We start from the raw sequence: 25930 nt of genomic DNA on the forward strand, positions 1-25930 counted from the left end.
TGAAGCTGGGTGCCAACAACGGGCGCATCTGCACGTTTTGATGTTTGCCTAACCCAAATAACCCCATGGCTCTGGCCTGCATTCTGCCGCACCCCGCACACCTCCCGAACGTCCCTCGTTTTGAGGGACCCCACCCCGCCTGGCCCCCAATGTCCCTGCATTGCACACAAACACGGTGCTCCCTCATTTTCACTGCCGAAAATTATTTACTTTACAAAGACTGGCGAGACTGAGGAGCCATTTGCACGAAGGGAGGGGAGCCTGCCGCAGTTTAAGTTTCCTGCACAGATAATTTTTGTGTGTGCTCATTTGGGGACTTTGTCACCCACTGCACCCCACATCTGGGCCTTTAGCAGGGCAGAGGTGTGCTCCCCCTGCCCCTTCCTGAGGCTGTTATATCCTTGAGTCCATCATTTAGCTCATGAGTCTCAGCAGCAGGTGTTTTCGGAGAAGCAATGAACAAACAATGAAACGGGACAGTGTGCTGTAGGATCCCAGAAGGTTGAGTATCTGGCTGTACTTTCACTCATTAGAATGCTGCTGTAGCTAGCCTTGTCCCCTGCAGGGTTTATTGACATCTTCCAAACCACAACTATGCTTTAAAGCAACCGACACAGAAAACCGATCACGCATTTTGCAACTAAATATTAAATTGCCAAGGGCGGAGAGCTTCCTGCAGAGTTAAGCCCCTGACTGTTTGTTGTTGTTTTTTGTTTTTTTGCAGATGCAAATATGCAACCACTGAAGAACAAATGAAGAGGCAGATTCTTGTTTGCCTGGCTTTGCACAGCACAGCAGGGATGCGGGTGGGGGAGTTCAGGTGCATGTCTTACAGGGAAAATCTGTCTCCAGGCAGGAAAGGTCACATGTACACTCTGGGTTTCCTGGGAGGAAAGACTATAGCGCCCCCAGATTTACTGGGATGCTCTCATAGGAAAGAGAAAAGCTTTTCAACTACATCAGCTGGAATTTCTTGGCTCTTGCCGAACCCTTCAGATACCTCCAGGTCATCTAGACTGCACCTGCTAAGCTGCTAATTGCTATATTCACATTCAGGTATATACTTGCTGCGCTGCCCACTCTGACACCCTAGCATGTCACTGCTGTTCCTGGGACGTCACTGAAATACAGCAGGTGTGATGGAGGAGCAGCAGTGAGAGCAGGCAAGTGTTAATATGCTGTTGCATACAGACAGGCAGCGAGGGTGACCAGACAGCAAATGTGAAAAATCGGGACGGAGGTGGGGGGTAATAGGAGCCTATATAAGAAAAAGACCCAAAAATCGGGACTGTCCCTATAAAATCAGGACATCGGTCACCCTACAGGCAGCCCAAATCTGAGCCTGCAGAATGCTGCAAGACCCGGCAGACAAATCAATTGCTATAACAGCTTTAATGCCACTTACCAGGACTGCTGCACTCCATAGTGCCATTGGCAGCAGAGTAGCCTTCTGGGCAGGTGGAATAACATCTCCCTTTGTGCAAGTACAAACCTTCCTTACATTTTGTGCAAAAGTTTCGGCTGAAACAGGCCTCACAGTTCTCAATTTTGCATTCTGGGGAGGAAAAAGGAAAAAAACAGCCACAGAGTTTGAATTCTACCCCCAGGGCCAAAATCAGCAGACCCATGGATATGATTGAAAAGCAACTCCCGGCAGGCTTCTGTGGCCTTTAGGTACAGAAAGTGGGAAGTGTGTATTGCGGTCAAGTTACATTTCAAGGCGGAGACTGGGCACCATCTGCTGGAGAGGGGAAAGGAAGAGTGGAGCTGTGCAAAGGGGAGGTCTAGATACCCCACTAGAAAACCCTCCTGGCCCCCTGGAATCTGCAGACAGCCAGTGTATGTCTCTGAGCACTCTGCCAGGCCTGGCTGTGCTACCAAGAAGGAAACTGGTTTCCTTCTGCCATGGCCCCTTCTTGCAAGATAGAGCCGCTCTGCTGAAGTTATCACATAATCAGGTTGGGCTCATGTTCAGTTTGACAATCAGGCAAAATGGAAGAACACAAGGAGTTGAGTCCGGTTTCGGTCACTCCTTACGCAGCTGCGGTGTGGGCTACAGAAGCTGGCAGTGGTGCCAGGTTCTACAAAGCTGCTAATGAAATGAGCCCAGGATTGTCCGTAGGTCCAACTCACTCACTGGTTTTCAGTTGGCCCAGCCCCTTGCAATAGAAGACAGACAGACCCAGGCCAAAGACCCAATTCATGATGGATGGGCAGACGAAGGAAAAGGTGGCATCTGTGGCACTGGTTCCCCAGATACCGCACAAGATCCTGGAAGTAAGAGCATGCCCACCACCCAAATCCAGGTGGGTACCCACGCCTGCAGCTATACCTGGGTTACCTTGCGGGGACAGCTATGGCACCAGTATGTTAGCATCACTTTGACCCGGTGGATAAGCCAGACCATTCACACAACAAAACAAGAAGTCTCTAATTCTTGCTGTTTGACAGTTCACCTCCCCCCGCCCAGCCTGCCCCATGCCCATCTTATAAAGACCCATGATAGCAACCTGACCCTGGCTGATGGGCCCGTGAGGACATTTTGTCTGTCACTGGCTGAGGCTCTCAGTGGTTTAAGCACATTTGGTTCCCAACATACGTTGGGCCAAACGCTCAGTTGGTGTAACTGGGTGGAGCTCCATTGACTTGAGCAGAGTTGCACCAATTTACACTCTCTTGCAGTGGCTCCGAGCCACATTTCTGCACTTCCCACCTAATTTCTACACTTTCCTGTTCCTAACAAGAATGACTGCAGTCAGCTCCTAACCTAGGTCCCTGGGGACCCTGACTAAAGACAAAGAAGCCAAAACGCAAGTCAGAAGTTGAGAGGAGGGGCTGATGTCCAAGCTAACGGAGGCCAGACAGGCTTTTCAGGCCATCATTAGGTCAATGTCCACTGATTTCTCTCTCTGCAGGACAATCTGTGTGAGCTCTTTCCAGCCTTAGGTAAACTCACTTCACTACTTCCACTGACCCTAGCGTGGCAGGAGTCATTAGGTGGCGTTGGGAAACTTATGGCACAAGCTGCTGCTTCTTAATCTGTTTCAAATCTACCCCGATGGGACATTGCTTTTGTGGGTGGAAACGCAGCCACCTCTGCAGGGGAGAGAATGACATTCCCATCTCAGGTGCAAAACAGGATCAATCTCTCTTCTGCTCTCATGCCTTACTCAGGGCTGCAAGCAGCAAGTCACAAAGGGATCCCTTTCTGTGGGTATTCTCTGGGCAAGTCACTTTCGCTCTCTGTGCCTTAGTTCCCCCATCCATATAATGGGGATATTACCACCTATCCACCTCCTGGGGGCAGGCAAGGGTTAACTCACTGCAAGCCTTGGATGAGAGGACCTATAAGTGCAGAGCATTGTTTTGTATCTTTCCCTCTCCCAGGCCCTGGCACTTACTGATGCACTTGTTCATGTCTGGATTGCGAACACCGAAGTACCCCAGCGGACAGGATGGCAGGCAGATCCCGATCTGTCGGATGTCATTCCTCTCCAGCAGTATGAAGAGTTTGGGGGAACATTTCAGGCACCCGTTGAACTCAGAGCACAGGTCACAGCCTTTCGCACAGCCATGACTCACCTCGGTACTGACTGAAAAGGCAAGAGAGATACCCGCAGATTAACACACACATTGCAGAGCAGCAAGATTGTCCAGGGGAACTGGTGGCAACAACAGCAGCTTGTTACACGGCCCACTCTCGCGCTGGCTGCGATCTGCTATTCAGGTTTATAAAACATGTTCACGGGGTTAGTGAAATCAGCCCTTATGGCCAAGTGTCTGCAAGACACAATCTACCCCTGCCCGAATCTGGGCCCTTTGTCGGCCTCAGCAGAGAGTCCCTGGGCTGGATCGGCAAGAAGCCTGAGCCCTCCTCCAGGTCAGCACTCCTCTCTCCAGCTGGCAAGGGGCAGCACATGTGGGAAACTGCCCCTTCCCAAGACAAGTAGGGCAGCCCGGCTGGTGTGGAATTCCTGCAGGGTGGGTCTGGCACAGGGTTTGATAATGAACCGATTCTCAAACAAACGATTCGGAATTCTTTGCAAGAAAAATGATCAGGCTTCAAAATGGACGAAATGGCTCAGGCCTGAGATAAGCTGGTCGCTCAAAGCCTAACCTCCCAGCCCCCTTTTCCGGGCCCCCCTTTGTCTCTGTCTCCTATTTCCCCCTCACGTCACCCTTTTCTTTGCAGTTCAGCAGGCCAGGTGTGGCTCCAGAATGAGCATTTCAAACGGGAGTGTTCCCTAGCTCCAGCGTGAGATCTGCCCAGTCTCTGTGGTGAAGCACACGGCAGACTAGGGCCATGGCTACACTTGGGAGTTCCCAGCGCTGCCGTGGCAGCGCTGTGAAGCGCGAGTGTAGTCGCGCTGCCAGCACTGTGAGAGCTCTCTCGCAGCGCTGCAAGTGCTCCACCTCTCCGAGGGGAATAGCTTGCAGTGCTGCGAGCGAGCGTGCAGCACTGCAGGCTCTGATTACACTGACGCTTTACAGCGCTGCACTCGCTGCGCTCGGGGGGGGGGGGCGTTTTCACACCCCTGAGCGCAGCAAGTGCAGCGCTGGACAGCGCCAATGTAGCCAAGGCCTAAGTGTGACATCGCACTATGGATGGAGCCTTGGCCGCACCAACATGTGGACAACAGGGGAAACGTAGCAGAATTATGATTAAATGACGGGAGAGGAGGATGTTCCAGTGGGTGTCAGCAGGCACAAATCTGCCCAACACAGGAGTTATCAGAAAGGAGAGATTACAGGAAAACCCTTCGCTATCCGTGTCACTGAGCTAACCCAATCTGTCTTCTGTTTGGTGAAGCCTGCCTTGTATCAGCCTGTCAAGCCACAACCTTTCGACACCCCAAGCCAACCTTCACCAGAGCTGCACCTCCCTGGCCAAATGCAACCCCATACCAGTGAGAATGTAACCTGCAAAGTGCAAGCCCATCAGTAATTTGGTCAGGATTCAATGCTAAACTTCCAATGGATAATAGAGGATGGGACACTCTGGGAGGCAAGAGAAGCCCCCTGAGATGAGGGAATCAGGCAGAGTCCTATTGTCCCATCTATCCTGATGTTCCTTCTAAGCAGACGTTACTGTTGCTGAGTCAGGGATCGGGTGGAGTGTGAGCACTGACACATGCCCGGAGATATACTGGTTTAGGTACATGCCTCTGGAGAACCCAGATTCAAATCCCAGCAGGAGATAAACTGGGTCCACCTCGCTGCAACATTCATGTGTCTGTAGGACAAAACTACTGGCTAATTTGGCCATTTCCACTGACGAGGAGAACCAGGACTCGGCTTAGCAGGAGCTGCTGCAGATCGGGCTGCTGGTGCATGAGCAGAGCTGGGGCGGAGGGGCGGGGGACATGGGTTTGAACACAGACCATGCTGCCGCTCAGGGTGGAGGTACACCAGCAGAGCCGGACAGGGAACGCTTGGACAGGCTCTCCTCCCTGTTGTAGCTTCTCATTTGAAATTCGCCTCAAAGGCTCCCATTTTAACTGGGACTGACTCTGCCGGGTTCTGTGCTGGACCGTTCTCAGAGTCACGAGACATCCTTCCTGCCAGAAAGGTGGCCCAGCTCGCGCTGGCTCCAGAAGAACATTTGACATCTCCGATTCCAAAAGCCCCTGTGACGAGAGCTGAGTGTTTCTTGCCAGCAAGCAGCCCTGTGTCTTTGGGCCTAATAGCTCATGCATCATCCCATGGGAGATGGCACTAATGTTCCTGCAGCTTTGAGACGGTTTATTGCGGTGGTGAAATGCTCCCTAGCCTGGCTCTTAGGTAAGAACGGATCCTTTGCTGGCCAATCAGCACCATCATAGAAAAAAATCCCTCTCTCAGGAGACCCGCCATTAATATTTGATGCAAGGAGTGAGCTCATGGCCCAGCTTCAGCGCTGCCCTGAGAAAGTGAGTCAAACCCAGATAAATAATTGATTGCTCCTGTGGCCATTACAAGCACTGTTGTGCTTTGTGGCCAAGGCACATCTGTTCCTGAGGCCCCTTCCAAGCCTGGCCTGTATCTTCCTCAATGGGACACAAGCATCTGTCCACATAGCAAGACGGAGCAAACTCCTTGAGCTAATGCTGCCCAGCATTCTCGGGAGCCCCGCTGCCCTGGGCAGCGCTGGCCTTCATATGTGCTACTGTGAGAAAAACATATTTGGCCTTGAGACGGTAACGTTTGCAAAACTCCTCTGTGTCCAACTTGCAGCACAAGGGAAAGAGACCTCAAGGATTCCCCGTTCTTGCCCATCCTTCCAACCCAGGAGGGCTGCATGCACAGCTCACAGCAGAGCCTATCCCATGATGCTCCAGAACAGGCACCCAGACACCACGTTACTGAGTGCTCGATAAATGCCCGGATTAGATATTCAGAGAGACGGGCTCTCTCCTTCCCTGCCCCCTTCCCCCAGGCTGAGCAGGCTAGAAGAGATGGCCAAGGAGCATGTGATTTGAACTTGCAGCCCGGCATTGCACAGCCACTATTCTCAGCCTCATTTCAGATGCAACTGCAGCAATATCTGGGACCAGTGCGATTGCTTAATACCCAGAAGAGATGGTATCTCGCACTCTGTCTTGGACCATACTGATGCATAGCTGGATGGAATCACGCGCCCAAATCTACTTGGGTGGGGAGGGAGCGGGGCTGTCGCACACCTGGTCTGGTTGGTTTGGTTGCTCTGAGCATGGAGATAAATATCATGAAAACAACAACAGCAACTTAGCCCAGCGTCCAAAACCTGTAATAAACCCTGAATAAAAATCTCCCTGGCTCCCTCACCAAAGCGCTTCCACCAGCCCCGCCCACCGACTCCATCTCCCGCTCAGAAATAACACCAGGGCTGGCTTTGGCTACCACTCCTAGAGCAGCCGCAGGGGAATGCATCTCTGCAGATCCCTGGTCACGCTCCTGAACTGGTCTGGGAGTATGTGCCTGCAGCGGGCTGAAGTGGGGAGGGTCACAGGCCTGGCTCCACTTACTGCCTGGCTCCTGGAACAACTCACTCAGCCCAGAGTCACATGCCCTCATCCGCCTGCAGCCATACACCATACAGGGAGGTAGCCAGGTCAGCCAAGGACCATCCTCTGTGGTCAGCAGGGTCCTGCCCTAGATAAGCTGGGCTCACATGTCTGCAGACTCCAAAAGGGGAAACCCTGATGTGTCCAGAAAAAGGGAAATCTTCCAAATACCTCTCCACTTTGCTTGGAGCTGGTTCAGATCCCAAACCTCCTATATATGTCAGTTACATCAGGTGACAGGGAGATTTTACTACCCCCCAAACTGAGACCCGTTCTGAGGCCCTAACCTCAGGCCAAGAAAAATGTCCACTTTCATGTTTGAACATCTTCTGCTTCTAATTATCATACAAAACTCTGTTTGTTTTGAAACTAATAACATTTTTTGCAGGCTAGAATGCAGGTTATTTTTATTAGTTAATTATGTAAGCATTGTCTGTGTTTATAAAACATCTACATCTTTTTGTATTTTAAATACTGCATTTATTATACCTCAAAAGCAAGCACTGGAACGACGGAATCTTTAAATTCCAGGCTAGTAACTGAGCGGCAAGGACTTGGATTCGCAAAGGAAAAGAAAAACCTCGCTCTTGCTTCCAGAGCAATTTGCAAACCCCGTAAATCGCTTCAGTAACTTATCAGAACCACACAGCTGCTGATGGCATTTGTTTTGTTTGGGCTACGGAGGCTGTTCCAAGCACATAAAATGAAACAGAAATCGGAGCAGATTCCTGATTCAACAGAACAAATTCTAATTACTGGTCAGGACTGAATTCTTGCTAACTCTGGGACTTGGCCCCTCCCCGTTTCAGAGACAAGTTCCCCCTTGGATTGGTGCAGGGACTCGCACTGAACTGCATGAGAGGGAGCCATGGGGGAGCGCATGGAGGCAGAATCTGGCCCCTACCTGCAGAGAGGGGATGCAGCCGATCTCATTCTGTCATTGTTCCTGCTCAGGCAGGACAGGAATTTTGCACTGTTTTGTGAAACTCTCTCCCTGTGGTTAGAGCAGCCCCGCTGATCCGTACAGGGGTGGCTGTGCTGACGCATAGGGGCTCCCTTTAAGCCGGGTGACACCTCCCCTCTTGCTTCCCTGCCTCTCAGCAGAGCAGTGGAGCTGCATTGCCCACTCGGGCAGAGAACTACCTTCATTTTGACCCTTTTAGCAACGAGCCCACCCTCTGCCTTGATGTTCTGAGCCTGCTCCGGAGTGCGGCCAGAGAGCCTGCAGCCCCCGCCTCAGGCACATACGAGCGCCTCTCCCCCCAGTCCCCGCACGCAGTGCTCATTTTTCAGCCCACTTGGAAGTAGCCGGATGATGAGGTTTTTAACGGCTCCTTCTCCCCAAGTCTTGTTTGCTCAGAGCCATGCTCACTATCAGTACGTGTCACCAAGTCGCCTCGCGCCCCGAACAGTGAATCACCCACTAGTTTCAACCCGAACACAGCGACTGCTCAATGACCACCGAGCAGAGACACCCAGCTCCACTCCCTGAGTGGAAATCGTACAATGGTTTATATTAACCAGCCCTACGCCACGCACACAGACGGCTTCAATGCAGAGCTACGGCCTGGGGCATCTCATCCCAGGGGGCGTTCCACGGGGCTCTGCTGGAGAATGGAGCTGTTTGAATCAGGGCTTGGGGTATGTTGTGCTAGAATTCGATATCTTTTCTATATCCATGCAGGAAGCACCACTGCAAGCTTCCCAGCCCACCTGCCCACTTCCACTGGGCCTCAGACCTCACCACCAGGGACCAGCTCTGGGGCCAAGAGGGGGATCCCATTTCTTTGTCCGTTATTGCTACTTATTATTATAGCACCTAGAAACCTGAGCCGAGGTTGGGGCCCCGCTGTGCTAGGCCGCTGCTCCCGGACGGTCAGAGGCTGCCCTGAGACTAGACAGGCAAAGAGTCGGGGGTGGAGAAGAGGCACAGAGGGGTAGCGACTTGCCCAGTTCCCCAGCAGGTCCATTTAACCCTCAGTCTCTGTGCTGAGCCTGGCCACGTGCCTTGTCAGGATGGTATGTGCCCGCGAGGCAGAGGACTGAGCTCAGCTCATTGCAGGGGTCACCAAATACTGGTTAGATGGTGGCGGCTGCTGCCCGAGGCCTGGACTGGAATGGGTGACCTTGGGGCGGAAGGTCATGCCCCCATCCCCGGAGCTACCTTCCCCGACTCTCCCTTCCGAGCCACAAGTTTTGCAGCGTCCCACCCAGGTTTCAAACACAGAATTTTACTGTGAAAATGCAATGACATCAGGGTGGAAACAGTCTCATCCCAGGCCCCAGCATGGCTTCTGCACAAGGGGTTGTGCATCCTGCACTAGTGAATAACCAACCACTAACAGTTAAAGCCATTGGATCACCTTATCAGCAGCCGTGTACCAGGAAAAAATTGATTTCCCATCTCTGGAGTATACTGTCACCCCGACAAGGCTTTGGGTGTAGTGCCCAACTCAGCATGGGTTCAAGAGGGGAGTGGTTTGTACCTGTGATTTCCCCTAACTCTTTTGGTCATTGGGTTTCAGTACCTTGCTATAACATGCAATACATCCAAGGCCTCTGTAACCAGGTATCAGGCTGTAGGACACTGTATGTAACCAGGTATCAGGCTGAAGGAGCCTATGTAACCAGGTATCAGGCTGAAGGAACCTGTATGTAACCAGGTATCCAACTGTAGGAGCCTGTATGTAACCAGGTATCAGGCTGAAGGAGCCTGTAGGTAACCAGGTGTCAGACTGTCAGGTAACCAGGAATCATTCTTGCCTTACGGAATTGTTTCTTAGAGACCCAGGTAAGCTTCTGGAGGGAGGAGGTGAATGAGTCGGGATAGCCCATCCCTCTGTCTGTGCTGGGTTAGGAACGGAATGGGAACACACCACTGACAGCAAAATCTCTCGTTTGCTGCTTGTCCTTCATGGCTACAGAGCGGTGCTGCTGCTGCACCATGTTCCTCAGAGGCGCTCCCAAGGAGGCAGGAGCGTGGGACAACCTGAGGAAGCAGGTGGAATCCCTGGGGGCAGGCGCTGGAGGGTCAGTCTCTAGGATAGGACCCAGAAGGCTGAATGGCAACACCCGTTCTCTGGCCGCATCGCCCTCTGCGCTGCCCAACTGCGGGTGCTTCAGGAAGCTCAACCTGTCTGTTCCCCCAGCTGTGCCGCCTGGCTTAGCGGCTGAAAGGGGAGCTAATTCCCAGATCAGCTGGCAGCATGGTGACCCTGCCGAGCCCTTCCTGAGAGATTACAGCTTGCATTCAGCCAGATCTCACTCATGCAAGAGAGGCACTGGCACACGGAGCTCCAGGGGCAGTGCCCTGGGCCGGCTCTGCTCCCATGGGATACCGAGTCCCAGGCTCTCTGTAACAGGGAGATCGCTTTCCTGCCCCTTCCCTTCTCGGAGGGGGAAATGCTACTTCTGTCAGAACATGACCGATGCGGAGAAGCACACGGTTCGGACAGACACATCCCTTGGGGAGAGTTTATTAAAGGGGATGCTCTATATTCTAGTAAAGAGGAGAAAATAGAAGATGATAAAGTACAGGTAGGAACTGAAGAGAAAGAGTCAAAGAAAAAGAGTCCTGTTCAGTCACATCACATGAAGGCAGACAACTAAATATTGACACGTTTTATAACTGCTTGGATACAAATGCAAGAAGTCTAAATACTAAGACGCGTGAATTTGAGTGTCTGGTATTAAATGAGGATGTTGATATAACAGGCATCACAGAATCTTGGTGGAACGATGCTAATCAATGGGACATGGTAATACCCAAGTATAAAAGACACAGGAATGACAGAGTAGGTCGTGCTGGAGGGGCCCGGCATTATATGTGAAGGAAGCATAGAGTCAACTGTAGTAAAAAAAAAAAAAAAAAAAGAATCAAACTCTACCATAGAATCTTTATGGATAGTAATTCCAAGCTTGAATAATAAGAGTCTAGCAACAGAAATGTACTATCGACCACCTGACCAGGATGGTGACGGTGATTGTGAAACACTCAGGGAGATTAGAGAGGCTACAAAAACCCATTAATAATGGGGGATTTCAGCTATCCCCATATCGTCTGGATACATGTCACCTCAGGACAGAATGCAGAGATAAAATTTCTGGACTCCTTTAACGTCTGCTTCTTGGAGCAGCTAGTCCTGGAACCCACAAGGGGAGAGGCAATTCTTGATTTAGTCCTAAGTGGTGCACAGGATCTGGTCCAAGAGGTGAATATAGTCGAACCGCTCAGTAATAGTGACCATAATTTAGTTAAATTTAACACCCTTGGGGGGGGAAAATAACTCAGAAACCCACCACGTAGCATTTAACTTCAAAAAGGGGAACTAGACAAAAAGGAGGAGGCTAATTAAATGGAAATTGAAAGGAACAATCACAAGAGTAAAATGCCTGCAAGCTGCATGGAAATTATTAAAAAAACAATATCATAGAGGCTCAAACTATATGTATACCCCAAATAAAAAAAAAAAAACAGTAAGAGGGCCCAAAAATGCCCCCATGACTAAACAACAGAGTGAAGGCACGTCTACACTGGCAAAGTTACAGCGCTGCTCAGAGAGCGCCGAAGGAAAACCGCTGTTGTGAGTTCACACTGACAGCTGCCTGCGCAATAGTGCGTTCACACTTGCAGCACTTGCGGCGCTATTCAGAGTGGTGCACTCTGGCCAGCTATCCCACAGAGCACTCTTTCTCTTTTGCCACTAAGACTTGTGGGAAGGCGGAAGGGGTCACAGGGCATCCTGGGTCCTGTCCCAATGCCCTGTGATGCATTGCTTCGCATCCCAGCAATCCCTGTGCTTCCGTCCGCATTTGGCGCCATCTTTCAACGGTTTGTGTACTGCGCGCCCTGCCCTGCCTCTTCGGGCTGCAGGAATGGATCCCGAGCTGTTGACAAGAATGCTGTTCGCACTGACCAACACGTCACGAGAGGCAGTGGAGTTATTCCTTAAAGGCAAGAGGAGTGTGACATTGATCTCTCCACACGTAGTAGCTATGACACGAGAATGCTTGTGGCATTCACGGAGGTGCTGACCACAGTGGAAGGCTCCTTTTGGGCTCGGGAAACAAGCACTGAGTGGTGGGATCACATCATGATGCATGTCTGGGATGACGAGAAGTGGCTGCAGAACTTTCTCATGAGGAAAGCCACATTCATGGGACTATGTGATGAGCTTGCCCCAGCCCTGCGGCACAAGGACACGAGAATGAGAGCTGCCCTGCCATTGGAGAAGCGCGTGGTGATTGCACTGTGGAAGCTGGCTACTCCAGACTGCTACCGATCAGTCATTAACCAGGTTGTAGTGGGAAAGTCGACCATTGGACTCATGTTGATGCAAGTGTGTAGGGCCATTAATCGCATCCTGCTCCGAAAGACCGTGACTTGGGCAACGTGTGTGAGATTGTGGATGGCTTTGCACAAATGGGTTTCCCTAACTGCGGAGGGGCAAAAGATGGGACGCATATTCCAATTCTGGCACCAGACCACCTAGCCACCGAGTACATTAATCGCAAGAGCTATTTCTCAATGGTTCTCCAGGCGCTTGTGGATCACCGTGGGCATTTCACAGACATTAACGCAGGCTGGTCCGGAAAGGTGCATGATGCACGCATCTTTCGGAACACTGGCCTGTTCAAGAAGCTGCAAGCAGGGACTTTCTTCCCGGACTAGAAGATCACCGTACGGGAAGTCGAAATGCCTATTGTGATCCTTGGAGACCCCGCCTACCCCTTAATGTCATGGCTCATGAAGGCATACATGGGGCAACCTGACAGCAGCAAGGAGCAGTTCAACAACAGGCTGAGCAAGTGCAGAATGACTGTGGAGTGTGCATTTGGCCATTTAAAAGCCCACTGGCGATGCCTGTATGGGAAGCTGGACATGGCCGATGACAATATTCCTGTGCTTATAGCTGCGTGCTGTATGCTCCATAATATTTGGGAAGGGAAGGGTGAAAGCTTCACTCAGGGCTGGACCGCAGAGGCTCAGCGCGCAGAGGTGGAGTTTGAACAGCTGGAGTCCAGGGCTATTAGAGGGGCGCAGTGCGGGGCCATAAGGATCAGGGATGCCTTGAGGCAGCAATTTGAAGCTGAAAGCCACTAATATTTGTTGCTATGCTCAGGATTGCAGTGCTTGTAATGCTAGGAGGTGATTGGTGCACATGATGCAAGAAGGGGCCTTAACGTAATTGTATGTTGCTTTGCAGGGCTCTTTTTGCTTTCAGTTAATAGAATAAAGATTGTTTTCAAGCAAACACAATTATTTTATTGAAAGACAACAATCAGAGGAGAGAGTCAAATGAAAAAATTCATCAGCAGGGAGAGGGATGGGGGAATGGAAGGTCTCAAGAGGAGGAGGGGTCCCGGGACGGCTACAGATTTGTGTATGTCCAGGGATCATACCCAACCTTCTCCTTTGGAGTATGATGCAGCGGGTGCTGTACTTCAGCAGGGCCAGACTGCAGAGGGCTGGGTGTTGAGTGCAGTGGGTAGTGGGAGGCCACACTGCTGGACTGGGAGGAGGGAGGAGTGGAATGCTGCAGGTAGAGACTGGAGCCAGGAGGTTGATAAGAGTGTGTTGGTGGGGGAAGGACGGCGCCTGGGAAAGAGTTTTGTAACAGCGGCTGCAGGGGAGGGCGGGCGCGGAGCTGCTTGGTTTGAAGAGCTAGTATCCCCTGGAGCGTGTCCACTTGTCGTTCCATAACTGTTAAGAGCCGCTCTGTGGCTTCTTTCTGGTGTGCCGCGTTCTCCTTTCGTTCCCTCTTCTCGCTGTCCTGCCTTCAATTCCTTTTTCTCGGCAGCGGAGTGCATCATAACCTCACGCAAAAAGTCCTCCTTAGTTCTTCTTGGACGCTTTCTAATTCTTCACAACCGTTCTGCTGCCAGTAAGGGAGGCTGGCCTCCCAAGGTCATCTCTGTGAAGTTTAAATGCAACATTTTACAGAAGCAGTATTGTTTGCAACACAGACAACACTGTTTCAGTGCTTTAAAACCCAGCGAGTACTCACACACCTGAGACTAACTGGCTGACCCCAGGCAAGCACACATGAGCCACAAGACCCCCAAAATGGTGAGTAGCTGCAGGGGCAGGGGAAATCACTATATACTGGGCACGTGGCTCTTGGGCACTTGGGGAGCACTGTAGGGTGGGTCTGATAATCAATCCCGTCCCCACACTTTCCACAGGAGGGGATCATTATGGAAGATCTCTCGCTGCTGAGGGTGAGCAGGGAATCAAGGGAGGGGCTTCTTCAAGCCTGCAGCTTCCGCCCTGGCCCCTATGTGGCTCGCCTGTGTGCAGCTATGGTGTCCCCCCCGCCCCTCCCGTGACGGCAGAGTGGCACAGGAAAGTTACCATTAATGGGGCAAGAAACAAAGCAGCTTTGCCAAGGAACCCGCAGGAGCGGATTGCCCAGTATCTCCACGAGAGTTTCCCAGAGATCTCTGAGGGAGATTCCCGTGAAGTGAGGGAGTCAATCAACAGCCTGTTCCGCCGCTCAGACTAGGCATGCGGTGGGAGACCAGCCTGCTTTCTGCAACCCTCCTGCCCCCAACAACTCGCTTCAGTGATTCCCAAAATCAGATTCACTTACCAGGGGCCTCCTCTCCTGTTTGCACTTTGCCAAGATCCGACTGCTGTGACTGGCTAGCCTCCTCCGGGGTAGAAAAGAGCTGCTGGCTGCATGCATCTCTGGCCGCCGAGATGTCCTCTACGTCTGGTTCCCGCTTCACATCCTCATCCAAGATTGCCTCCTCCTGGCTCGGTCCACTCTCGACTGACAACGAAGCCACCGAAGCATCCACAGGGACCTTCGCAGTGGAGGTGGGGTCACCACTGAGTATCACGTCCAGCTCTTTGTAGAACCGGCAGCTCATGGGCGCAGCACCAGAGTGGCGGTTTGCCTCCCACGCCTTGTGGTAGGCGTTCCGCAGCACCTTCACTTTGACCCTGCACTGCAGTGTGTCCCGGTCATGGCCCCTTTCTCTCATGCATCGTAACATCTGTCCGTAGGTATCATCATTCCTACGGCTGGAGCACAGCTGGGACTGCACAGCCTCCTCTCCCCAAATGCTGATGAGATCCAGCAGCTCGGCATTGCTCCAAGCGGGAGATCGCCTGGCATGTGGAGCAGGCATGGCCACCTGGAAAGATGTGTTGAGACCACTGCATGTGTCACGGAGCAAACAGGAAGGGGACTTTCAAATCTGCAAAGGAATGCACGGGGTGGGGCTGCCGTTTGGTCCCCTGAGGGCAGGGCAGTAGAGTTCAAACCGATGGCCAGAGAGGTGAGAACAGGCATTGTGGGACACCTCCCAGAGGCCAGTCGCAGCTCTGTAATCGCCATGATGTCTGCACTGGCACTGCAGGGCTGTAGCCCCAGCGCAGAAAGCTCTACACCTCTCGTCAGGGTGGTTTTTTTAGAGTGCTGCATCTGCGCAGTTTCTGCGCGCTAAGTGGCTTGGCAGTGTGTAACCACGGGAGTTACAGCACTCAAAGCTGCTTTACTGAGCACAAAGTGTAGACGGGGCCTAAAAGGGGTGGTCAGAGACAAAAAGACATCTTTGAAAAACTGGAAGTCAGATCCTACTGAGGAAAACCAAAAGGAATTTAAACTCTGGCAAGTCAAGTGTAGAAGTATAATTAGCCAGGCCAAGAAAGAATTTGAAGAGCAACTAGCAAAAGACACAAAAACTAGTTGCAAAATATTTTTAAGTACATCAGAATCAGGAAGCCTGCCAGACAATCAGTGGGGCCACTGAACAATCGAGGTGCTAAAGGAGCAATCAAGGAAAACAAGGCAGTTGCAGAGAAGCTAAATGAATTCTTAGCATCAGTCTTCACTGGAGAGGATGAGTGGGAGAATTCCATATCTGATCCATTCTTTTTAGGTGACAGATCTGAGGAACTGTCCCAGACTGAAGTGTCAATAGAGGAGGCTTTGGAACACATTGATAAATTACGGCCCTACTGGGTCAGACCAAAGTCTATCTATCTCACTGTCTACCGACAGTGGTCAATGCCAGGTGCCCCAGAGGGAATGAACAGAACAGATAATCATCAAGTGATCCAGTAGTAAGTCACTAGGACTACATGGTATTCACCCAAGAGTTCTGAAGGAACTCACATATGAAATTGCAGAACTACTAACTGTGGTATGTAACCTGTCACTTAAATCAGTCTCTGGACCAGATGACTGGCGGACAGCTAATGTAACGCCAATTTTTAAAAAAGGGTCCAGAAGCAATTCTGGCAATTACAGGCCAGTAAGCCTGACTTCAGTACCAGACAAATTGGTTGAAACTATAATAAAGAACAAAATTATCAGACATGTAGATGAACATGATATGTTGTGGAAGAGTCAACACAGCTTATACAAATGGAAATTATGCCTCATCGATCTGTTAGAAATCTTTGAGGGTGTCAGACAAACATGGACCAGGGTGAACCAGTGGATATAGTCTACTTGGACTTTCAGAAAGCGTTTGACAAGGTCCCTCATCAAAGGTGCTTAAACAAGGTAGGCAGTCATGGGATAAGAGGGAAAGTACTCTCATGGATAAATAGCTGGTTAAAGATAGGAAACAAAGGGGTAGGAACAAATGGTCAGTTTTCACAGTGGAGAAAGGTAAATAGCGGTGTCCCCAAGGCTCTGTACTGAGACCAGTGCTATTTAACATATTTGTAAATGATCTGGAAGAAGGGTGGCAAAGATTGCAGATGATACAAAATTACTCAAGGTAGTTAAATAAAAAGCTGATTGCAAAGAGTTACAAAGGGATCTCACAAAACTGGGGGACTGGGCAACAAAATGATAGATAAAATTCAATGCTGATAAATGCAACACTGGAAAACATAATTCCAACTATACATATAAAATGATGGGGTCTAAATTAGCTGTTACCACTCAGGAAAGAGATCTTTGAGTCATCATGGATAATTCACTGCAAACATCTGCTCGATGTGTAGCAGCAATGAAAAATGCCAAAAGAATGTTAGGAACCATTAGGAAAGGGATCGATAATAAGACAGAAAATATCATATTGCCTCTATATAAATCCATGGTACGTCCACACCTTGAACACTGCTTGCAGTTCTGGTTGCCCTATCGCCAAAAGGATATATTGGGATTGGGAAAAGGGCAACAGAAATGATTAAGGACGTGGAGCAGCTTTCTTATGGGGGAAGATTAAAAAGACTGGCACAGTTCAGCTTAGAAAAGAGACGGCTACGGAGGAGAGGGGATATGATAGATCAGGAATGGTGTGGAGAAAGTCAGTAAGGAAGTGCTGTTTATCCCTTCCAGTAATACAAGAACCTGGGGTCACCCATTGAAATTAATAGGCAGCTGGTTCAAAACTTCTTCACGCAATACACAGTCAACCTGTGGAACTCCTTGCCAAGGTTATGTTGTGAAGCCAAAAGTATAACTGGGTTCAAAAAAGAACTACATAAGTTCATGGAGGATAGGACTGGACGACAGGGGATGGATCACTCGATAAGATGGCTTGTTCTGCTCATTCCCTCTGAAGCACCTGCCATCAGCCACTGTCAGAAGACCGGACACTGGGTTAGATGGGCCATTGGTCTGACCCAACCTGGCTGTTTGTATTTAACAAGGCAGAATGGGAAGGGCTGTGGTGAGCTCTCGGAGAAGGGGAGTGCACGGCTCCCTGGCTTTCCCACTCCTGGCAGCTTTAACGTCTCAGGAGTGCTCCAGCGTGTCCCACAGTTTCCTCAGTGCTGCCCCGTCAGGGCAGCAACCTCTCTAAGCACCGCCTTTTGCCATATCGCGTCCACACGCAGCAGGAACAGGATCCACACACTGCCCCGATGCAGGGTGGGCTGGCAGCGACCATCAGACGGGAAGGGGTCAGGAGGGCAAGCTTTGGTGTGCAGCTTCCCAAGTGCTTTATGGATTGGCAGGAGGGGCCAGCGAGTGCTAGTCAGGGAGAAAGGAGGTGGGGAGGAGAGAGGAAGACAAGAGGGGGCATTGGGCCAAATTCCTCCTTGCTGTAACTCTACTGATGCCCCTGAAGTTGCACCAGAGATTAATATATTCTGGGGTAAAGTCCTCCAGGCCAGATGGCTTCCCCCCTCAGCTCTACACGCACTGCCCATCACCACGCTTCATGCATTACGTACAGGCACCGGGGGTTGGGGGGGACAATTTTTACAGCGGGAGTGCTGCTGATGGAAACCATGTATTTGGTGTTTGGCGGGGGTGGGGTGTGTCAGTCCCCCCGCCAGTCCCCTAGTTCCAGCACCACTGGCAGACACTGCGTGGCTCATTCCAGCGGCACAGGAAGGGTGTCACTGCAATGCCAGGGACGATAGGTTTACTCTGCCCCAGGGCCCACGGGAGTCGCGAGCTCGACACCGTGGCAGATATTGCCTGCTGTGGTGCTGATGGATGGCCCCCTAGCTAAGATTGTAATTGAGACCCATTTGGGACTCATAATTTATAACATTAACCATGAGAGCACATCTTCCCTGGAGCAAGTGACTGCTGCAGGCCTCCCTTAGGACTCACAGACACACACTAGTTGGACCAGTTTAATGTAAATCAGTTAAAAAGCCAGTGTAGTAAAACTGGTGCAAACCCCTGTGTGGATGCTCTTACATCAGTTTAAAACTGGAGATATCAGTTGACTTGCACCTGCACACTTCCTGATCCTGCTGAAGTGATCTGAGAGTGTCCACACACATCAGTTTAAAATGCACTGTTAGTTAAACCGGAGCAACTCTGTGCAGAGAGATGGCTGTAAAGCAATAACCAACTCCAGCTAAATCAAACAGCAGCCCCTTTCATGCCACGCTGACTTGCACCAAAATAACGAACTGGGGTTTAAGTCACCCCCCTTTGTTATTTCCATGCAAGTTTGTGTACAGAGCCGGCCTCAGCCCCTGTGAGATGCAGGCTCAGCTATTAACCCCCCCTTGAGAGGCAGGATAAGTACTGCTGAGTCACGCTGGCAGGTGGGCCCAATTGACTTTCACCAGGCTCTAAAGAGGGTGCAGCCTGGCTCATTGGGCTTGAGACAAGCAGAGGGTTTTTGCAGGAGGGGCTGAGGGTGAGCTACAGTCGCCGGGATCTGCCAATCTCAGGCAGGAAGTTTAGGCTGAAATGCTCTTATTGCTTTGAGTTACCAGCACAGCCCGTCCTTGGAAAGCTTGGTCACTAGCTCCGAGTCTGTGTGCTTTGTTAAAGAGGGGGCCGGGGCTTGGCCCATTCATAATTCCTGGAGCGGAAACTTTCTTTTTCAGTTTCCTGGGTGCACTCGCCAGCCCTCAGCGCAGTGAATTTTCCTGATTCACTTGCAGCCCCTGTTGCTATTCTACTCCATGCACCTGCCTCTGTTCTCGTCCACACACTCTGTAGCCACCGCGGGCTCTCACGGGCCACACCTGCCTCTCCTTCTCCCTGGCATAGAAGCTGCAGGTTCCTTAATGGAAATCTGGAACAGGGCTGCCGGTTGTTACAAACCCAGAGCCCAGTCGGTCTCCCTTGAGCTATGAGCTGGGGGCCAGCTTTGGGGAACATAAGATCACCGTGTTCCTGCGGAGTCGGAGCAACCAGTTCCTGCTCCGTGCTCAGTAAGGGACGGGGGAACCATCAGTCCAGCCAGGAGAAAAGCTGGGTGCAGAGGAAGCAAACTTAGAAATGTTCCCTATCTGACAGCAAGAGAAAGTGGGGTATCTTTCCAGCCAGGCTCCTTGTGGGATTTGTTAGGCACTGACCTGGAAAGACACAACAGCCCCAGCCCCTGCCCTGAGGAGCTTACACAGTCAGGGACTGAGCCACATGTCAAACCGTTACCTTATGCCTTGGGCGTGGTAACAATCCCACGCTACCCCCCCTTCTGCACTGCTTACCCTGCGCCAGCTTCTCCCTAAACAGCTGCTGCTCCCCGGCCCTTTGGGTGCCTGCGAACAACAGGGGCATGTTACGCACAGACAGTGACATTCTGCATCGCGAGAGGGAGTCAGAGAAGAAAAGCATTTCATACATACTTCGTCTTTGCCTCTTGCCCTTCACCACCTTGCTGCTGCCTGTCAGATCCATCAAGCTTAGAAAAACCACCACCAGAAACAGTCCAAGCTGCATAGTAACTTCCCAGTGCCTAGACTGCAGGGTGATCGAGAGTCCGTTCCACAGCGTGGTGTCTGGGTTTGCTCCTGCTAGTGTGTCTTGGGCTGGATCAGGACTGAAAGTCTGTACACGATGCCTGGTACAGGACCATATCCGCACACCATAATATCAGCCACAGAAAACTTAGGTAGTAGGTAACATGAGTCTACCTTCAACCCCATAAGGAGCACCGGAGCGTGGATCTAGTCCCATCTGGGGGCTCCCACGCCGTGAGCGTTAGCTGCTTGTAGCTTCCAAACACCCCCACACAAACTGGAAGGGAAAAGGAACAGATTAACCTTATGGAATAATCAATGTTATTTTACATCTCGTGCATACACTGCTCAGCGGGACTCCGCGAGAATTAATATACAAGTGCAGGATGAAATAGCAGGCCGGGAGGAATAACAACATCACAGAGCCCTGGAAGGGCAGAAAGGGGCGGGGGGGAGGTGTCAGGCAGCAGATCTGCAGGGAGGAGATTGACAGGTAAAATTACTTCACGGACATATCTGGAAGTTCCTGTTTGCTTAAAAACTAATAGCAACCTATTTCCTTTGAGAACGTTAACCTGACTGAGTGTAGTTTTTACATTGAATAAGGGCTGGCCTATTTCTAGCTAGAATGTACTTAGAGTGCTGCCAGTCCCGATCACTGCTCGTCTGATGGCGACCAGCTGTAGGCGTGGCTCTTGTAGGCTGCCAGCTTCAGAGATGTCTCCCGTCGAGTGGCCTCATTGAATGTCTGGTGACTTAAGTAGCTATTGATGTGATTGTAGCTACTGAGATTTCATGCTGTGCGTAGGGACAGTGCTGCTCATCCTCCCTCGTACAGACTAGATACGATTTCCCAGGGCAGAACCACAAGCCAAAATGTCCTGCACAACAAAATTTAAAAAAGCCCCTGGAAATAGCAAAATGACTCTTCTGTCAGTCAGCTTTGCCCAGGACAAGGCACAGGCCCCACGTTTTCCCAGCCTTAAAACATTGTCATCACCTGGAAAGTGTCCTAGATCATCCATCTTTTACAAATCGGAAATACTTGATAAATTCACCAAACCATGCGCAGGAGTTGTCATTTTAGGGCTGTCTCCTGCCTTCGCTCTGCTGCTACTGTAGATCCAGCCAGCAGAGGAAGCCCAAGTTAATTAACAAAGACTATTCGCACAGCTGTGCTGACGTCACTGCAATGAACAGTGATGTATCAGTCGGGAAGCAATGGTGGCATGTGCGGATGGATAAATCAGGGCAAGAGCAACTCCGACAAAAAGCAAATTGTTCTGTGCCATTGTTCTAGGGGGGTAAAGAGAAATGAGAGAAAATGTCTGTGTGTAGGGTGACCAGATGTCCCCATTTTATAGGGACAGTCCCGATTTTTGGGTCTTTTTCTTATATAGGTACCTATTACCCCCACCCACGTCCCAATTTTTCACATTTGCTGTCTGGTCAGCCTATCTGTGTGTGTGACAATGTCCCTATAGGAGAAAAGGGTGCCAGCAATGTCTGTAATAGGGGATTGGAAGTCAGGGCCCCTGGGTTCTCATCTGCCTCCGCCACTCATTTGCTGTGTAACCTCTGAACAAATCTCTTACTTCTTTGTGCCCCATTTCTTCTATCTGTAAAATGGACTTAATATATTACGACTTGTATTACAGTGATGCTCAACCAAGTACCGGCCCCCCTTGAGCTACTGCTGCACACACACATTGTAAGAGACAGCCCCTACCCCAAAGACCTTACAACCTAAATAGACAAGGCAGAATTATTATTCCTGTTTTGCAGCTCGGTAATTGAGGCACGGAGCGACTAAGTGACTTGACCAAGGTCACACAGGGGTCTGTGACAATGATGCCTGATGTCCTTGGTCCTGGACCAGTGCCTTAACCACAAGACACTTTTCCACTCCAGTAATACTGACGTGCCCTAGAGCAGATTAATTCATTCATATTTGTAACACTCTCAGGAACATGGGAATTGCCAGACTGGATCAGACTCAGGGTCCATCTAGGCCTGTGTCCTGCCTCTGACAGGGGCCAACACCAGCTGCTTCAGAGGAAGGGGTAAGAAACCTGCAGTAGCACGTGTGGGATAATTGGCCCTCATGAAGGTCCCTAACTCCTAATAGTTAGGGATTGGTTTAAGCCCTGAAGCCTGGAGTTTTATCTCCCTTCCAATACCCTTCTTTCAGCACTAACCATAATGACTCTGGACATTCCTGCCCTCCGGGTAAATGCCTAATTGCGCACTGAATCTTGTTACGTTTCTAGTCTCAGTGGCATCCTGTGGCAGCGAGTTCCAAGGTCTAACTGAAGATCTGGATGACCTTGAACAAAAGATGTTAAAAAAGAACAACATGTTTTCATGATAAAAGCCGTTTCCTTCCAGCTCTAGCACGACACTTCCCAGAATGAGCAAGGACGGATAAAAGGGGGAAGCTTCAGGATTTGAGGTGTGATCAACAGCGACAGCGTTTGAAAACAAACCTAGCAACCGCGCAGAACTGGCAGTGTTGGCCTGGACTCCAGACATAAGCGCACTGCCCAGACAGTGCAGCCAAGGGAACAACGTGCTGCTTCGCTTTGGAAATGATCGAGGAGGTGAGTTTTCTGTGTATTGTGTGTCTGGGAGGAAGTGAGACATCCCGGCTAAATAGAAAACTCTGACACAGCTCTTCTAGCAATGCAAAACCCCACCAACTGCAGCCATTGTGTGGGAATAAAAGGGACAACATTCATGCTGTGAGGTCAAATGAAACAGAAAATGATTTTAATCCCTTTAAAATAACTCTGCATCGCCGATGCTCCCAGGGCCAGCCTAAATGGGTCTGGAACTCAGTGGGGGCTGCAGTAAGACCCCCACATGTGCTGATTCTAAACCGCTAGGAGCTTGGCACGGAGAGCGTCCCCACCCCCCATGGTTCCAGGATCTCTCACACGCTGAAGGGAAGGGGCTTTCCGCAGAGTTTATACACTAGGAGCCCAGGTGCTTGGTTGGCGTAAAGTGGAGCAGCTCCATTGCCTTCAGTGGAGCCATGGACATCTGCACCAGCTGAGGATCTGGCCGTAGGCCTCCAAAATGAGTCTGCAAACAGTTCAAGCCACGTGCCATGCTGCTAATCTCAGCTATGCAGCAATCTGCCGGTGCCTCCTACAGTTCAGCGTGGCAGCCTCTCCCTCCCTCCGCGGGTCAGCCGGGAGCAGCCAGCGGGCTGTTTACAGCGCTCAGACTTTGGCTTCAGACCAGCACTTGCAAACCCAGCCTCGAATCCCACTAGCATGCAGGTACCAACCAGCGACAGCCAGCCAGGGGAAGAGGCCTGGGCAGATCTTGCAAACCTGTGCTGGCATTACCTATAGGAGGGGGTCATCGCTCTGGTTCCCCACCCCGGGGACTTCTCCTGGAACTTGTCTTGGCTTGGAGACACACTGGCTGACGAAGAGGATTCTGATGGTCATTCCTGTCACTGCCTCCCGGCCCATCACCACAGTAGCCAAGAGCTTAGAGAAACTGTATCTCCACTGCACTCCTCTGGGCATTAAACCCACTACTTTAAAGTATCACTTCTTGTGCAATCCTGCTCCCGTTACCCCAGGCCGGCAGAGAATCCACAGCCCTGTTAGTTCCTCTAGGCCAGCCCAGTGCATTGCCTAGTCTTTTGTCCCAGCTAGTGTCCAATGTCCCAGCCCAGGCAATGAAGTTTTCGTCCACGATCTTGAGACCTGAGCCAAAGCCCAGTGCAGTCAGTGGAAGTGCCTCCGGGCCTTTGAGAACAGTTCTGGGCCCGCTGAAGTCCTTTACCCGCCTCTCACTCCCTGTGGCTTAGCCTGCCTCCAGCTGGAAGGAACAGATACACTCTTAAGCAGCAGCTGAGGGTGAGAATGTGCCTCAGGGCCAGCGCTGGGGAATATTCAACTCCACTGCTGAATACAGGCCCCATGGCCAAGAGGAATTCTGGGCTAGCTGCTCTGGGCACTCAGCATGAGAGGAAGGAAAGAGGTCTCTGGCGATGCCCAGGACGGGGGAGATCCCCCTTGGCAGAGGGCCAGGGCAGGGCCAGCACTGAACAGAGGAGATGGATTCAGGAAAGTGTGCCCCTCCCCTGCTCTAACAGCGTAACAACCCTGAGCACTGGCTGGCAGTAGGATTTGAACCCAGCACCAAACTACAGGCCTCTACCACTTGAGCTGAAGCAGTAAGTCCCGTTAGCTGGTGGCGGTAATAGACCATCATCCTCTAATGGACCAGCCGCTAGACGGGGACATGACCCCTATCTTGCCCATGTGTTGCGACAGCACATCTCCGATTGAGGTGTTCATGCTCAAATGGAAAGCTGAGGTTGCCGCACAATGCTGAGGCCTGGGAACTATTTCTCACACGCCGGGCAAAGGGTCATTGCCCTCCTCCTAGCCTCGTGACTTTGAGCTTCACCACGGCCCTGCTGTGGCCCCCTGAAAGCTGCCCTGGCAGGAGCACAGCGCTTCCCATGTGCTTGTCGTTAGATCCTGCAGCAGCACCCAGAGGGGGTTCAAAGAAATAGTTAGTCACTCGGGGAAACACCAACTTGTGCTGTGCTTTGAAGGCTGTTTGCTGCCGGTTGCTTTATAAACATTGTCAAGTGCTTCAGTGAGGCCGAGGAGTGTTTCCCAACGTGGGGCTGTGTGCGGGGGCGGCGCGATCCCCTTCCCCCTGGCCCGGACTGACACACACACGAAGAGAGGGCGTGCACGGTCACGTGGCGCAGCGTGGACATCCCGCTCTGGAGCAGAGGAGGGTTGTGGCTGAGTTTGGGCCCTTCTGCAGCAAAGTGCACGTCCTATACACTTGTCCTCATCTGCAATCACCTTCTCAGCTGCCTGGGGGTGAACAGCAGCCAGCCGCTCCCAACACCTGCAGCCAGGCGCTTCCCAGGCCCAAAGCTTTGGACTGGTCCGAGTGTTCTCATTTTACTCCATCGGGCCCAGGCAAGTTCACAGAGCTCATCGGAGAGACAGAGTTTAGCCTGGATTTGGACCCACCTAGTACCCCACCTCTCCGGGCTCTGCTCTCGCCAGAGGGAGTCACTGAGGCACCGTAGGAGGGAGGCAGAGCTAGCAAAGGCAGCAAAAATATTCTCCTCTAAACAAGTGTCTGCGGCTCCAGGACAGGATCCCATCGGCCATAGGCGGCTCCTGGGGAGCCTCCACCCGCGACACAGTGAGGCCAGGAGCATGGCTATGGGGGGTGGCGGGGACGTAGTCTTCTCTGGACGCACACGGCAGGGTTTGCACTGGAGCAACAGGCAGCCAGGCTCTTATTACAGACTAGACAACACTGACTTGTGAATAGGGCAAGAGCAGCACAATATTGCCTGACGGTTACAACCGCCCCGTGTTTGTGACTAACGCTAGATGACATTCACTGCAGGGAGCATTTTTGCTCCAATTCCTCGACATCTGCACTGGCTTCCAGCTGCAATTCTGTGCATTGCCTTTGATCTAGAAAGCCTTGTGTGGCTTGGGACCTGAATGTGAAGCCCACCAATCTCCCCACGTGCACTCCGCTGCTGAGGAGTTCATGGTAACATCTGCAGGCCAGAGACAGGGAATTCGCAGAGAGGGGAGAGGGCTGGACCCTGGGATGCATTTCCCTTGCTGCTCCAACAGACTCTGAGATACAGGAGAAAGGTGAAATGTAGTTTCCAAAACTCACCCTCAGACTACAGCAGGGTGGAGGAGTTGCAACAAACAATGAATCTGGCATGTCCTGCCTTCTTCTCCCCCTGCAGTTGGGGTCCGATTCT

The 25930-nt window shown here is 51.4% G+C and overlaps 2 protein-coding genes across 6 annotated transcripts in view; both read right to left on the reverse strand.

Moving 5' to 3' along the window:
* RSPO1 (R-spondin 1) overlaps window positions 1-25930 on the reverse strand; it is a 42712-nt gene that overhangs the window by 3607 nt on the left and 13175 nt on the right. For 3 of the 5 annotated variants that reach the window (XM_054012067.1, XM_054012066.1, XM_054012065.1), the window contains 3 exons: window positions 20323-20425; window positions 3402-3593; window positions 1406-1555 (listed from right to left, as the gene is read on the reverse strand). In XM_054012067.1, coding sequence (XP_053868042.1) covers window positions 1406-1555; window positions 3402-3593; window positions 20323-20365 — 385 coding nt within the window. In that variant the 5' untranslated portion in view covers window positions 20366-20425. Of the gene's footprint in view, window positions 1-1405; window positions 1556-3401; window positions 3594-19896; window positions 19948-20034; window positions 20426-25930 lie in introns of those variants that run through there. The other 2 variants (XM_054012069.1, XM_054012064.1) reach the window with 2 other exon arrangements.
* On the reverse strand, window positions 13268-16734 carry LOC128827873 (zinc finger and SCAN domain-containing protein 29-like). Its single transcript, XM_054012070.1, has 2 exons — window positions 14615-16734; window positions 13268-13936 (listed from the first exon to the last, which is right to left on the reverse strand). Exons 1-2 carry the CDS (start codon window positions 15156-15158, stop codon window positions 13887-13889), a joined length of 594 nt encoding a protein of 197 aa, XP_053868045.1. The 5' UTR covers window positions 15159-16734; the 3' UTR covers window positions 13268-13886.

This window comes from Malaclemys terrapin, chromosome 22 (genome assembly GCF_027887155.1).
Source record: "Malaclemys terrapin pileata isolate rMalTer1 chromosome 22, rMalTer1.hap1, whole genome shotgun sequence".
NCBI classification, from domain to species: Eukaryota; Metazoa; Chordata; order Testudines; family Emydidae; genus Malaclemys; species Malaclemys terrapin.

Bases quoted from the DNA above. Each gene is read 5' to 3' on its own strand.
- LOC128827873 (XM_054012070.1), bottom strand. From the start codon at position 15,158: ATGCCTGCTCCACATGCCAGGCGATCTCCCGCTTGGAGCAATGCCGAG. The intron at 13,937-14,614 runs GTAAGTGAATCT...TAAACTTCACAG, and splicing joins AACAGGAGAGGAGGCCCCTG to AGATGACCTTGGGAGGCCAG.